This window comes from Anabas testudineus, chromosome 2 (genome assembly GCF_900324465.2).
Source record: "Anabas testudineus chromosome 2, fAnaTes1.2, whole genome shotgun sequence".
Classification (NCBI taxonomy): domain Eukaryota; kingdom Metazoa; phylum Chordata; class Actinopteri; order Anabantiformes; family Anabantidae; genus Anabas; species Anabas testudineus.
The window spans coordinates 23,400,679-23,414,856 of NC_046611.1; the positions used below are offsets into that span (position 1 = coordinate 23,400,679).

The 14,178-nt window shown below is 42.7% G+C and overlaps 1 protein-coding gene across 1 annotated transcript in view; it reads right to left on the reverse strand.

The window, feature by feature from the left end:
• Window positions 1–14,178, reverse strand: part of map3k22 (mitogen-activated protein kinase kinase kinase 22) — a 31,685-nt gene that overhangs the window by 9,553 nt on the left and 7,954 nt on the right. Inside the window, exons 2-10 of the mRNA XM_026362161.1 lie at window positions 13,889–13,972; window positions 13,151–13,195; window positions 8,857–8,960; window positions 7,990–8,027; window positions 4,440–4,539; window positions 3,995–4,111; window positions 3,532–3,646; window positions 1,872–2,005; window positions 894–967 (exon numbers count right to left, since the gene is read on the reverse strand). Coding sequence (XP_026217946.1) covers window positions 894–967; window positions 1,872–2,005; window positions 3,532–3,646; window positions 3,995–4,111; window positions 4,440–4,539; window positions 7,990–8,027; window positions 8,857–8,960; window positions 13,151–13,195; window positions 13,889–13,907 — 746 coding nt within the window. The 5' untranslated portion in view covers window positions 13,908–13,972. The remainder of the gene's footprint in view (window positions 1–893; window positions 968–1,871; window positions 2,006–3,531; window positions 3,647–3,994; window positions 4,112–4,439; window positions 4,540–7,989; window positions 8,028–8,856; window positions 8,961–13,150; window positions 13,196–13,888; window positions 13,973–14,178) is intronic.

Genomic DNA, 14,178 nt, shown 5'->3' on the forward strand with positions numbered 1-14,178 from the left:
GAAACAGAGAATGTTAAACAACAATGTACTGAATTAGAAAAGATAAGCTGGAATTTGCAACTCTCTGACTTAACAATAAGAAAGTGAAAGTGAAGTGTGTGGTGCTGAATTGTCAAAACAGCACTGAAACTGCAATTGTTCAAAAAAAAAAAAAAAGAATCTCAATGTACATCCAGGCTAAAATACCACCCACCAGCCCTGCAGCAACGACTCGACAGAGTGACGTCTCTGTTGACCGCAGGGCGGCGCGGGGCCACGAGACCCTGGATAAGGGGCACGCATGCCCGCTCACAGGGAAAAGTTCCATGCACTCGTTTCCTGCCATTGTTCTGCAGCCTGGAGTCCAGATAAGCCTTGTGCAGGTAGAGCCGTTTCCGTCCTACTCTCTCTCTCAGTCTCACTCTTGCTCAATTTTCTTTTCCCTCTGATTCCCATTCACTCTCTTCACTTTTTAGCCCTTCCACTTCACTCTCTCTCTTTCGCTGCTTGTAACGTTGTACCTGACTTCGTTTTTCCTCTTGCCCAGGATGTCCTAGCTCACTCTTTCACGTCTCCCACCGAGTCTTTTCTTTTTTCTCTCGCCCATGATAACAGAGGAATCCAGACGTTCAGATTCAGATTTGTGGCTATGGTAACAACAGTGCGGCCCTACTCTTCTTACACAACGCCAGCAGGGTCAGGGAGCTCTGCTGGCCTATAGCACTGTTTACAAACCTCACTTAGAGCTGCTGGCTGCTTGTGTGCATGTATTTTCACTATACATGCTCACAGCTAAGTCCATTAACAAGCACAAACACACCTACACAAACTAAGTCTCATATCTCTAAAAAAAAAATTCTACAATATGAACACAGATAAGGGTCATAAATCAAACATACTGCATCATGACTCACCTGTCCAGCGCTTGATCAATTGATTGACAGCTGTTTGACAATGAGTTGTCTGTGCTTCCAAAGGGATCCATCATCTGACAGATATAATAACACAAAGGGATTGTGGGTCACAGAGCATGCAATCATATGGGGGAGAATATAGACCAGTGCAGACAGAGTAATACGTATAACTGCAGTGCAATATGAGAATATGGAGGCATATGAGTATTGCAAGTCTCTTCAAGGCCTCTTCAAAAGCTACATATAAATGTTACATGAAGCTATAGTACAACTTTTTTATAAGCAGTCTGTCAAAATGCAAATCGTGCTAGCATCACTACTACTAATTGTACATGGTACTTCATATTTGACAATAAATGCTACTTATTTTTAATATATATGTTCAATCTTTTTCAATTATAGCATAACATTTGTAACTTGATTCCATTAAAATATCAACAATAACGTCACAAATGCAGTCAACAGATAACAACAGGCTATCCTGTGAACTTCCTGTTTTCTAAAAGATCACAGTCATTTATCGAGTGAACTATCGTGTCTTGTGTATGATGAACCACAGATGATGGAAACAACATTTATATGTGCTCTGGGATGAAACACAGTAAAACGTCTTAAAATAAAGGATACTCAGTTATCTAACAGAGCCTGAAAATAAATGTTCTCTGTTTTTGTTTTAAGGAAAGTCACCATGACAAGCATGACTCTTTTGAGATGTCCCAGTTAAAAAATGTCAGACAAGGCAGATGTAAACAGTGTTGCTACAAAACAACGTGAGGCAATTCTGTTGAAATCTACTTGGGCCATTAGTAAAATATGCTTAAAAAAACAAATTATGATCAGTCTTTGCTGTACATTATCTCAAATACCTCCCACTATGGGTAGTTTAGCAAGTTTCTGTTTGGTGCATGAAGTATAGTTTACACTGAATTGTTCAAATAATCTGACTTTTTAGTATTTTTTCACTGCACAGGCTCTTACATTCTGGTCCAGGGTCTCAGGGATGAACTCCCCTTCACTGTGGATGCTGGTGTAGGAGCCCTGGCGGGCAATTTGCTGCTGCTCCTCAGGGACGCTGCCTGGAGGTGGGGACGTCCGACCTGTGTGTAGGGAACCTGAGGAGAGGAGATGACAGTTTGGAAGAATGCAAGTGAGAAAAAGAAAGAAAATGAAGTAGCAAGTAAAAGAGAGGTATGAAAGTGCATAGGGAGGGGGGTGGGGGGATGAAAAACAAGTAGAACAAAAGAGGAAATTGAGCCAACAAAGAATGGAGGGGGTAAAAGGGTATGATGATTAAGAGATTGAAACGAGGGGCAGGGAGGAGAAAAAGGCATCACTGTGTTATTCATGAACACTAGTTCAACAGAGCCAGGACTACGAGAGATGATTTACTAAACCATACTGCTGCCACCTCTAACCTCAATTACTGTGACAAACACTCCTCCGGCTGAGCCGCGGCAAAGATCGAGCACTTGTCCTTGACACAGTAAGAAGACCTACAGAAAGTCTGACTGTTGCTGTCTGCACTGACGGGAACACTGAAGACGTGCACAGAGATTAAAAGGCAGAAAGTACAGGAATGGCCAAAATATCAGATGAAAATTCCAACAATCTTTTTCCTTCACAGCTTCTTTCTGTCTCTGTCCCTCTAGCCATCCTCTCCTGTCCTCCTTTACGTCATTGAGGTGCCCAGGCTCACATCACGTCTTCACTCAACCATCCACTATGGCTGCTCTCCTGTCACCTCTCATCTGCCACCACTCCCTCAACTTCCATCTTTCAGCCTCTCCTTCTCCCTCTGACTTGTGGCTGGCAGGGAAACAGATAGGCAGCGGGTAATTCTATACAATTTATAGGAGTCGGGATAGTGACAGCGCTGATGCTATTGGAGCTATGGGAGAGAAATTGGTGCTGACAGCACCACATAAAGTGGTTTCAGCTGCTATGCAAAAATGCTAATGCGACATAGAAGTGAGAGCTGGTTGTTTGTGCATGTGTCTGCAGCTGAGATATGACTGAAACATTGACCTTTCTGGACAGACCTGATATAAGGGGAGGGAAAAGGTTCAGACACGGTGAGGGGGGGTGGGGTGTTTCATAGGGCAAAATAAACCTTCATGCTGCGTTACCAAACAAGCCAGAAGGGACAGCAGAACTAGCCAAGGAGTGTAACATGACATGAAAAGGACATTTATCTGTCTTAAAGGAATAGTCTGGCATTTTGGGAAATAGGCTTATTTGCTCGAGTTCTTGACAAGGGTACAGTCGGAATACAGAGTAAAGCAGTAACTAATCAATGTGGTGATGAAGGAGAAGAGCTGTTTGGTATGACTGCAGAAACTTGTCCTTGCTTTGACCTGACTTCTGTCTGGATGCTTAAGTTTCACCTTCAATTTGCATTTCTTGTTCAGACAAAGCTTGCGCCTCCTCATCCTGTAGTTAACATTCCTATGACTATGGCATCTCTCTGGGTTGTAAATAGACACTGACAGGACACCCTTGAGGCTTTAGCAGGTGGGCAACAAAGTTTGACATCCACATGATTTGAATGTAATGTTCCAAGTCTTGATAAAGTTGTGATGGCATTAAACCTAAACGCCTGTGACTCTGCATTTTTCTCTGTTTCTGTATGCCAGATTACCTGTCGAGTGTTTGCGCACCCTCTCGGAGCCCTTGAGCAGAGAGCCCTTCAAATCTCCCAGTGACCGCGATGACCTCATCTCACTCTGTTTGTCCCTGCTGTTCACCTGTAGATACTACAAAGTGGAGAAAGAAAGATAGGATCAGGAGTGGAAGTGAGGGCAGCATTGCAGTTCTGTCCAGTTACATTATAATCAAGTTAGTGGAGTTTGTTTCATCTAAGCTATTGACTTCAGCAAACAGTGGCACTGATACAGTACAGTAAAAGCAAAGGTTACACCGCTCGTATGGTTTGCTGGAATGTCATTAACTTTCAGCTGTTTCTTATCGTGGCTGTTGTAGATTTAGTTTATACAGTGATCAATCTCGAGGGCTACATCTCTGTAGGACAGTATGATGTGCGCTCTGTGAGTCTGTAAAAAATGCTGCAAATTTTGCACTTTACACATTTCATAGAGGCTCACATGGTTGTTCTTAGGGGTCTTCAGCAGTATCCTGAGCAGACCATTGGCCCCTGAGCTGCAGCCTAATGTCAGCACTGCCTGATCCAGGTCCTCCTGGGTCTTCAGGGGCAGCAGCAGCTGAATGGACAGGAAAATATCCAGCACATGACCTTTCATTGCCCATTGTATCTTAATGCCAGCACGTGAATGCATCAGTGTATACATGAAACACTATAGACGTTGTTAAAATGTTAAAGCCTCATTCATTTTTATTAATTTTAAAGGAAAAACTCAAAAGGTGACGTTTTTACCAAGCTACTGAGATAATAATAGCTGAATATATGTTTATATGTACAGCATGGAACAAATGCTGAAAAGTATTACTTCCTTTCTTGTTTTCTAATGATTGTAACATTCTTAATCGCATTCATAACAGGAGCCAAGGATCTTAACAGCGTGCTTTTACCTCTTTCTCCATGAAGAACATGTCCATCTGCTGGCCAAAGGCCTCAGTCACCTTCTGCAGCAGCTCCTTGATCTTCAGCGGCCTCTGGAACGGGATGATTCTGGGAAGTAAAAAGTTCAGAGGTCAGAAAAAGAAGCAGGTATCCTGTCAATCTGAACCTTTCATAAGCACAGACACAGAATCTCAACTTTAGGTGAGATTTTAGCAAAATAAGACGATGACTGGACACCGTGGCTGCTCATATTTTACAAATGGTCGGCATGATATGCCAAATAAAGGAGCAGAAAAAAGAAAAGCTTATTTTATTCTATTTGTAGATAACATATGTTTAGATTGGATAATGATGAAAGAAAATATCTCTATAAGCCTTCCTATGCCAGTGTTTCCATAGTAACAGGAGAAAAAATGGACGGGTCAGCAGAGTCAAGGAGAGGAGTTAGCCGAGTTACCAAGATGCCAACAATGCAATAATCAATGCAATGAAAACAGAATAAAAACCAAATAAACCCCTCTGATATAAATGCCAGCTCTTATCTACTGTATGCCTACGTGTATGACTCAGTGTGCACACTCTGTCTGCCTGTTCGAGTCTTATCACAGCGCTTATAGTGAGTGTACATATGGATGCGTGTGTGTTAGCAAAACTCTGTATGCATGAGTGTTCTTCCCAATCAGTGTGTGCATCAGCCACTGTTTCAACACCACTGGGCCTCTCCACTAAGCCAGCACAAAGGCAGATGGGAAACTTCCTGAGAGGAAAGGGGAAAAAATCTGGAGCAGCAGCAAAAGCAGCAGGATGTGTGTCTTTCCCTCCTCGTTTAAAGAGTGACAGAGTGAACGATACAGAGACGCTGAGATATTTACAGACTGTGGGAGAGAAAATAAAGGAGACAGCCTGAGAAAATAAAGGGATGAAAAAGAAAGACACTCTCTCTGCCATTTCTTCTCCTCTCTTTACTATCTGTCCCCTCTCACTCTGTTTTTGAAGAATCTGCAGCCCACTATCTCTTTATAGTATCCCGATAAAGGGACTTATCCAATCATTTCCTCATCAGAGACCAGAGCTCTGCCTATCTTAATGACTGCTCATTGGTTCCCCCATTTGAGGAGTGGATTCTGGGAAGAGGGAGGCCTGCAGATCAGAGGCGAGCAGCGGCACAGCTAAATGCTCTCCATCTCTGTTTATACTTGGCGGTGATGTGCCAGATAAAGAGCTGGAGGGATGTGGAAGAGGGGGGGAGGCATGAGGATGCTGCTCCAGAAGATATGACTTTCCTTCCTTTGTCCAAGCATGTGGACACACACTCAGTCAGAGAAAAACACAAAGCTTTGCAGAGTAAAAAGAATGCTTTCACACATCCCAGCACACTCACTCTCTTTCCCTTTCTCTCATGGACACAATCATACACACACATAAATGATCTGGCTCTGTTCCTTTACTCTCTGGCAGATTACCCTGAGGCAGAGCCAGGGGAGGAGAAGGACACAGCGCCTTTTTTCCACTCCAAACCTTTAACACTTGCCAATAAAAAGAGAGAGCGTCCAATTAGATTCGATTGTGGACAGACAACATGGTTACCCTGAGTCAGGGATAACCATGTTGAGATTCCAACCTGAAGTGCTGTGGATGCTGCTCAGCTGTAACATGCAACTCAAACTTAACCGCTGATTATAATAAAAATCAATAGGCTTTTATTGGATTACTGTGATGTTTTTGTAGGTGTGAAAAAAACTTTAGATATTCGCATTAAAGTTGAACTGAGCTAGTTGAAACAAGGTTAATAAAACTCCAACCTTAACTTTTAAGTTAACTTGCTAGCAAAGAGAGACACAAAGCAACATTAGCATTTTTCAGAGCGTTCTTTCTGCTGAGCTGATAAATCTAAGTCTGTTTTCTGGTCTTGATCCCCACCAACTCCTGAGAAAAAAATCTGGCTGGCTTTATCAGAGCTTTTCTGCTAAAAACAGCTGCCTCCTAGTATAAGCATATATAACAGTGAACCAAATCTGTGAAGTTGTGGGCCGGAAAACCGAAACAATGAGCTGAAAGAGACAAAAACACTGCAATACTGGAGAAAAACCAGAGTTATCCTTTGTGGGTTTGTGGGTTTGTCACTAGGAGTGAGGCTTTTCACATATACACATAATCCATTGTTAATATAAAAATACTGATTGTAAAAGCTTTAAATAAATAAATATTTAAGTCATGCTAATGTTACAATTTGACATTATTTTACCCTGTTACATAATAAACTCAGGATATCCTACCAATTTCCAAACATGCCCTAAATAAATTGAAAGTAGTCGGTGCTTGGACAAACATAACATGGAGGGAGATAAGAGACGAGAGGGGAGAAAAGGAGAGTGTGAACTGACAGAGGGACTAAATATGATTAAAAAAAGCCTTTTCTGATCTGTGAATGGTGTCCTCCAGAGCGAGCTGTTGTCTGTTCTAAGAGAGCAGCGCGGTGTGAGGAGCGCTTGTGAAAAAAGGCTGGGAGATGGAGAAACAGAGGGAGGCAGGAACGCAGAGAGACAGGAACATGAAAAACTTGTCTCTTCCTCAGCAGTAGCCAATTAGGGCTTTGAAAAAGTGCAGAGGCCCAGTGTGAAGCTGTATTCTGATGCAGGAGCATGCTGCTTCCCCTTCTCTTTCTCACTTCTGTTAGCCTGTGGCTTTTTAATCACAGCCTCACTGAACCAGTGCCTGTTCACCTGGTCTATATGCTGATGAATCAAGGCGCTTATTATAGTAGGTTCTGGTCAGTCTCCCTCTGATGTTTTTTTCCACTGTAACAGTACGCTCTGTGTTTGTCATTTTCCCCCCTAAGGAGTTGTTTGGAGTGCAGCGTCTCTGTGGGTTCTTGAACGAGGGTTTCACGGGGACAAAGTCTGCCTGTGAACTTGGACATTTACCAGGACGCAAAGCTAAAGGCCAGACAGGGACTTGAGAGACTAGCACTGCATCCATACATGGAACGATGGAGCTGCAAGGCAAAATGAAGCTCAGCACCAAATAAAGCCTCTCCCGTTCAAAAGACCTGTTATTTATACTCTGCGCCTCATTTTCAAAGTGCTCCAGCATGGTAAACAAACTGCAAGGCACCTTGGTGGAAAAGAAACGCTCGTAAAAACTGTGTGCAGGCAGGGTTATTGTAACTCTAAAGCTGGTGTTGTGAGAGAGGGCAGCTGGGTAAAAGATGTGAGAGACTGAGGGAAAGCACAAAAAATACAGAAGATGAAGTATTAATTTGGGGTGTGTCTGGAAGAGTGGACACTGAACTGAAACACTTGGCAGTCCCTCTGCCTTTTTGCCTTCTCCCTCTCTCAGGCTCCTTCTTTCCCACTCTCAAACGTCCATCTTAATTTGAAACGGATAAATGTCAAAGCAGGAATTTTTCCCTCTCTTTATGCTACTCTGGCATGTAACTGTGATTTCCCCTAGACACAAAATCCCAGGCATGGCAAAGCATAACAAAAAAGATCCGATCTGAAGAGTTGAGGCTAAGAAGAGAGCAGTAGAAAAAACAATACGACGTTTCCAACATACCGTTTTTCTCTCTCATGCTCCAGCTTGACTCTTAAATCCTGTTGAGAGGAAAAATAACAACAGAGGGGAGTTATGGAAGTGGAAAGTTAAAATGATTCATGGTTGTATTTGGAATTTGGGTTGCCAAGTACATGAAAGTGATAAGCTGGACAAGGAATTTAGGTGACATACAGCATTATAATGAGTCGCGTTTTGTGCTGCTGTTGTGGAATTTTAGTCCGCAAGAGAAAGACTGCATTATTCTTTTACTCGACACTTTCTACGTTTTGTATTCGTAATGCCATTACCTAAGGGAGCAGGAATCTGAAGGAGCCTACAAGTCTGCAGTGAGGTCATGGTGATAAATCTGATCTGGCATCATATCAGTGCAAGCTATTGGTTAAAAATCAGGGGTTTTACCCCAACATAGAGGAACACAGAGCTCTAAGCGGAAACTCTCTGAGCTCCTCGCTGTTTGTTTATGTCCCATCATAAACATTGTTGCTTTAAGAGAAGTTGATAATTATCATTCCACAGAGGAGAACAAACACGCGGCGAAAAGACTTCAGACGGAGGCACAAGGTGATCGAAAGGAACTGAAATCCTAGAAGCGCAGCGAACAGAACCATGAAGGAAAATGTGTTACTGTGCATCGTAGTGAATACTAGACATACCATCAACATTTGCATTTACATTTTATTCATTTGGCAGATGCTTTTATCCGAAGCAACTTACAAGTACACGGGGTAGGCAGGGTAAGGCCAAACAGGCCTGAAAGGTGGCTGTAAAGAGTTTGCTCCACAGCATAACCAGTATCTGCTGACAATCCATATGCCAATAATACTTTACATCCACTGATGCCATTTCACACGAAGTCTGTACACTTACCTGTTTGTACAGTAAGGTTCTGTTCTTGGGCTTGTTGTGCTGGGTGTAGCAGCGACCCAGAGCTGCCAGGTCTTTCATGATGGAGTTTAGTGCCTCTTCGTCGTCTAAAGACACAAGATACAAGTTGTCAGTTATGTGCCATTGTTCCTTTACGTGTAAATAAAGCAACTTTACTGGCAGCAGTACAAACTTGCATGCATGGTGACACAAGCTGCCCCAGTGACCATTCATGGACATTTACAGTGTCCTGGATGAGTGATGATAGCCTATGAAGGTATGGCTGTTTCATTGTTTGTCAGGAGCTAGAGTTTATAATGAGGCAACTGGCATCTGTGGAGTTTCCGTAAGTTGAAAGAATCCAGTTCTTCCTCTTCTACATAGAGATAACAATTTATTCCTTATGAAAAGACAAGATACAGCGAATGCTGAAGTTTCCTCTGTAAGACACTCGCAGATCCTAAATCTTTGCCTCTCCTTTATCTCCATTTAGTCGTGTGAACGATGAGAAATCTTAATGCTGTTGATCGCTCTCAAACTCTACTCTGCATACAAAAGCTGTGGAGGAGCAAAGGTGTTTAATAATGCAGCGTGTGTGTCTGCGAGTGCCTTTCGCAAAGAGGAGATGTGATTGTGAGTGTGTCGCCCGGAGCTCAGTTACAAAGCACTTTTCATTTCATTTTATGTTGAGAGTAGAGACTTATCAGGGACATGTTTCTTTAGTTGAAATTTGAAGACCGATCTTTACTTTTGATAGATTCGGGATGGATACAGCAACAGGCTTCAAAATTAAAGGAGATTATTGACTGATAAATGTGAGGCTAAACGAGAGCCAGTCAAGTGCAAGTCAAATTCAGAATTCACTCTTTAGATGGAGAAAGGGTCAGGAGAGTAGTGTTCATTAAAACCCTGAAATTCATTTTCCGATCCAAAAGCACTTCTCTCCTCTCACTTCATACTTAACTGCCCCACACACCCACCAACACCCTCATATGTAAAAGGAGCAATCATGCATATGAGTATGTCAGACATTACCATATCAAGACACTTTAATAGAGCCAATTATCTGAGTGTGGTGATTACGATATAAAGAATAGGTCGTTGACCTCCGCTCCTGCCTGCCTCCCAGATGAGCTCTGGGTGCATTCATTATAAAAACACGCACAGACACACATAAACAGACAGACCATTCACTAGGAATCTGGCCAGGTGTGTGCCATGCAACAAAAGCAGCACCTGCAGGAAAGACCACATTTTTCTTAATAACAAAAAAATCTCTGTGTGCAAAAAGAGCGCTGGGAATGTCGTTCATATAGCATGTGTGTTAGTAGCACAGGGAGCAGATGGAGTTCGAGATGCTATTTGATCTTGTTCCCACTGCTCGGCTCTTGTAGCCAGCTGTTTGCCGACAGTCAGCCGGTCCACTGGGTTCACCCAGGGGTCACAGCACACACAGAGACACGGTTACATATTTAGGGATGCACTAGTCTGACTTTTTTTTTTTAAATGCTTTGTGATACCTCATTTTAGGTTATCTGGAGATGATGATTTAGCGCAAGTTGCCACACAATGTGTGAATACGTGACAAAAAGCAATCTTATATTGTTGCCGTGGCACTAAAATTACCCACCACATAACCAAATAAAGGAAATGCTGAATTTCCCACTGACTAATAAATAGATCACCAAAGGTGACAGCAGGTTTTTCTGTAAGTAGGATGAACTGACCATATAAATGTAAATCTGTTGAAAAGACGATCACCATTCTGTTGTTGACTTACAAACACTTGTCTCTGGAAAGCTACTGCTACCAACTGGCTTAATAACCACAAACTTTCAACTCTGGCGAGTTACCATACACTGACGTAGGACCACATCGGCGGCTATCCACTGAGGTACATGTCTTCCTTCTCTAGTGATCGGTACACACCCTTCACTCACAGAGCAGCTAAGCGATAAGACAAGTTACACCCACAAAATTCTTAGCCCACGGTGAAAATAGTAAAACACAGGGTGAGACTACTGATGTTTATAACTCAGTACAATCTGTGACAATAAAAGGAATATTCCCTGCCATGTTAGGAATGTACCCGATTTGCACATTGCTCTATGAAGCAACAAGTTTATAGCTACTTGTGTGAGTTGTGTGCTTGCGATAAGACATGAGTCAGTGATAAGACAGAGAATTAAAGAGTGACATCACAGCTACATTTGTAAACAACCCACATACCTTCACAGACATAACTGTACAATGTCCCTACACGATGTAGCTGTATCAAACTAAAAACTCCCCCTCGAGACTGACAGAGGTGGCCCGGCTAGTTGTAATATAAGCTGTCAGCAGCGATGGATGACTAACTACTCGACCAGGCTTGTCCTCTGAACAGGAAGGAACTGAGTCACTGTCTCTGTTCTGAATACGGAGCTGAGTTAACCGTGTTATTCCACATCAGGAAATTAATGGATTTTTGATTGAATTAGTCAGTGACTCTCTGACCACACCAAACATTATAAGTTCAGCTCTCACAATGTCACTTAGCTAAAATTCATTTGCAAAAAAAAAAATCTTTTCAATCAAAGCCAAAATTCTGCAAACCACGCTCTGCATCCATGTTTATTTCTCATTAACACAATGTCTCTCTCTCGCTCTCTCTCTCTATAGAGACAAGTGTTGTTTTAGTGCTGCCTCTACTGGCTCTGAGCTCCAGCCTACCCTGGGCACTCGCAGTCAAGGATACAAAGCAAACACATGCATGCATGTGTGTGTATGTGTGTGTGTGTGTGTGTGTCTTGAGGCCTTCTCCATAACCTATGGATAACAGCAGAGAGGGGAGAGTGGGAGGGTGGCGGTGAGGGGGTCGGCTTGCGAAAGGGGCAGTGAGTGTGAGAAATGCGTGGTGGCGTACAGATCCGGCTGTGATGGCTGTCTATAAATGAAGTTATTACATCACTCTGGCCTGGTACACGACCGCTGCCAGGCCGAGGCCAGCCAAGGCTAACCACCAGCACAGTGGAAAGCAACCAGCTCACACACCAACCACACATTCCTGCCAGAAGCCTCATCACAAACCAGCCACAGAAACTTTGAGGAACCTCTACTCCATGTGACTCAGAATAGCAGATTATTTCTTCTAGTGCTGTATGTGGATAGTCTGGGATACCTGCAGTTCATTCCCTGTGCTTTCTCTTGTGTCCTGCGTAAAATGTGACTAGCATAAAAAAGAGGGGAATTCCAGGAAACTAAGCAGAGCGTGCAACATTACACAATAGTGGCTGATTGCTGGAAATTTCATCATCACTCTGCATGTTCCTTATTTTCTCAGGCTAAACCTGAGAACTGTGAAAGTGGCAGTGGGTAAAATTAAGTAGGAACTGTTACTTTTTTTCTGATGTAGCTTTAATTACAGCTGGACCAGCTGTGAAATTCTCAGAGATCCGTACACTATAAAAGTTTGAAGCCGCAGATACAGGCACACGCTGAAGTGCAATTTAAAGAAAAGTGGTTTTAAGAGGCCAGTGCAGCAACTAGCAAGCTGACAAAGTGTAAGGTCCAATGAGGCAGTGACTCTATATGTGTGTGTGTGTGTGTGTGTGTGTGTTAGAGAGAGAGAGAGAGAGAGAGAGGCTGCCTGAATGAAGACATTGAGGGGATTTCCTGGTGCAGAAAGACACATCATGGCAAAGGCATTCGGCAGGATTAGCAGCTGGAGCCAAATGTGTCCTCACTCTGCTGCAGCAGCAGCAGCACGGGCCGGGCTCTGACGCACAACCAGCACTAACTAAGACAAAGTCACGGCAGCCATACCAAGAGCCACACGCCTTACTGCGCTCACTTAACACCTAAAGGTTACAATGTTTAAGTGCCCGAAGTTGAACCTTTGGCAAGAATAATGACTGATGTAATGTATGTTTTGTAGTGTAGAGACAATAGTTGTGCAATGAATGTGTGTGTATCTATGGCGTATGGTGAAACTAACAACTTTTATCTACCCGTTCTACTCTGCGACACACTACTGCACTGCTGTAGCTACAAGCTGTTGGCTTTACAGTAGTTATTGAAACTTTGAATCGCTCAATAGCAAGTTACAGAAAACGAAGCTAGCTAGCTTGCTAACTGTTTTTTACTTTACTGTTAACTTAGCTATCTGGCCCTGCTTCTAGCCGTCGTGCTAACATGAGCAAACAGTGATTTCACACACTGAAAGACACAGACTGCTGCTAATCTTGACATCTATCTTTTGCATGAAATTAATTAGGCATACTTTATCATTACGCAATTTGAGCCAATTTGCATTTACCCTGTGAGTTCCTGTGTTGTCCGGGGCCATTTTGGAGACCGTCATCTGTAGGGGAAAAAAAAAAAAGGGATCATTGTCTTGGACAACAGTGGAAATGAGTTAAAAATAAATGGCCAGTGTGTGTACACGTATCATTGTACTTGGTCTTGTATAGAAAGAATGAACAAAAGATACTGATTCACTATTTCGTTTGCAGAGGCCAGTTAGCAACAGGTTGAGACAGACTGTTCCTCCAGGCCTCTGGATCCTGTGCACATGCAAATATACCACTGAGTGGTACATTATGGAGGAACGTGTGTGTGTGTGTGTGTGTGTGTGTGTGTGTGTGTGTTGATTTTTTTTTGCATAAAAGTAGGAGTGCATATGAGTGTTCACAGGCCTGGTAGGTGTGAATATAAATAAACGTGCTGCACTGGCATTGTGTTTACTTTGAGATGTGGTTGCATTTAGAAGCATCCTATGTGCAAAATCAATGTATAGTTCATATATCGAGAAAGTAAAATAATAATAATAATAATAAAAATCTGCAAACAACAATGTAATTAGGGCAAAACAAGTTTGTGAAAAATGGCCCATCTGGAGTTGTTAACTGCCTTCTCACACTTTTCCTCTTTCATACACGTTATTTTTCTCCGTAGTGTTGCTGCCAGAGGAAGTGTGAGAGGGGTGCATGTTCCCCTGTAATCGGGTATGTTTCTTTATGTACTGCACGGCAGCCTGCTTTTAAACGCTACTCACCCATGTTTACTGTCATCATCAGGAAGTGGGCCTGTTGAACTTGAGCACAAAGCTCAATTTCAATCTGCAAGCGAAGACTTCACCCTGAGAGAAAAAAAACAAAACACGGTTTCAACATCAACAAGAACTGGGCCATTTTCCTTCACTTTGGCGTACATAATATTTCTGTGATTGCACAAAACAGGATGCAGGTGGTAGTCTCAACACAAAGCTTTTTCCCCCTTCAGTTTAGTGTCCCCACTTTTGTTATTTACAGTATTTAATCTTTATTTAACCAGGGTGGTCTCTGG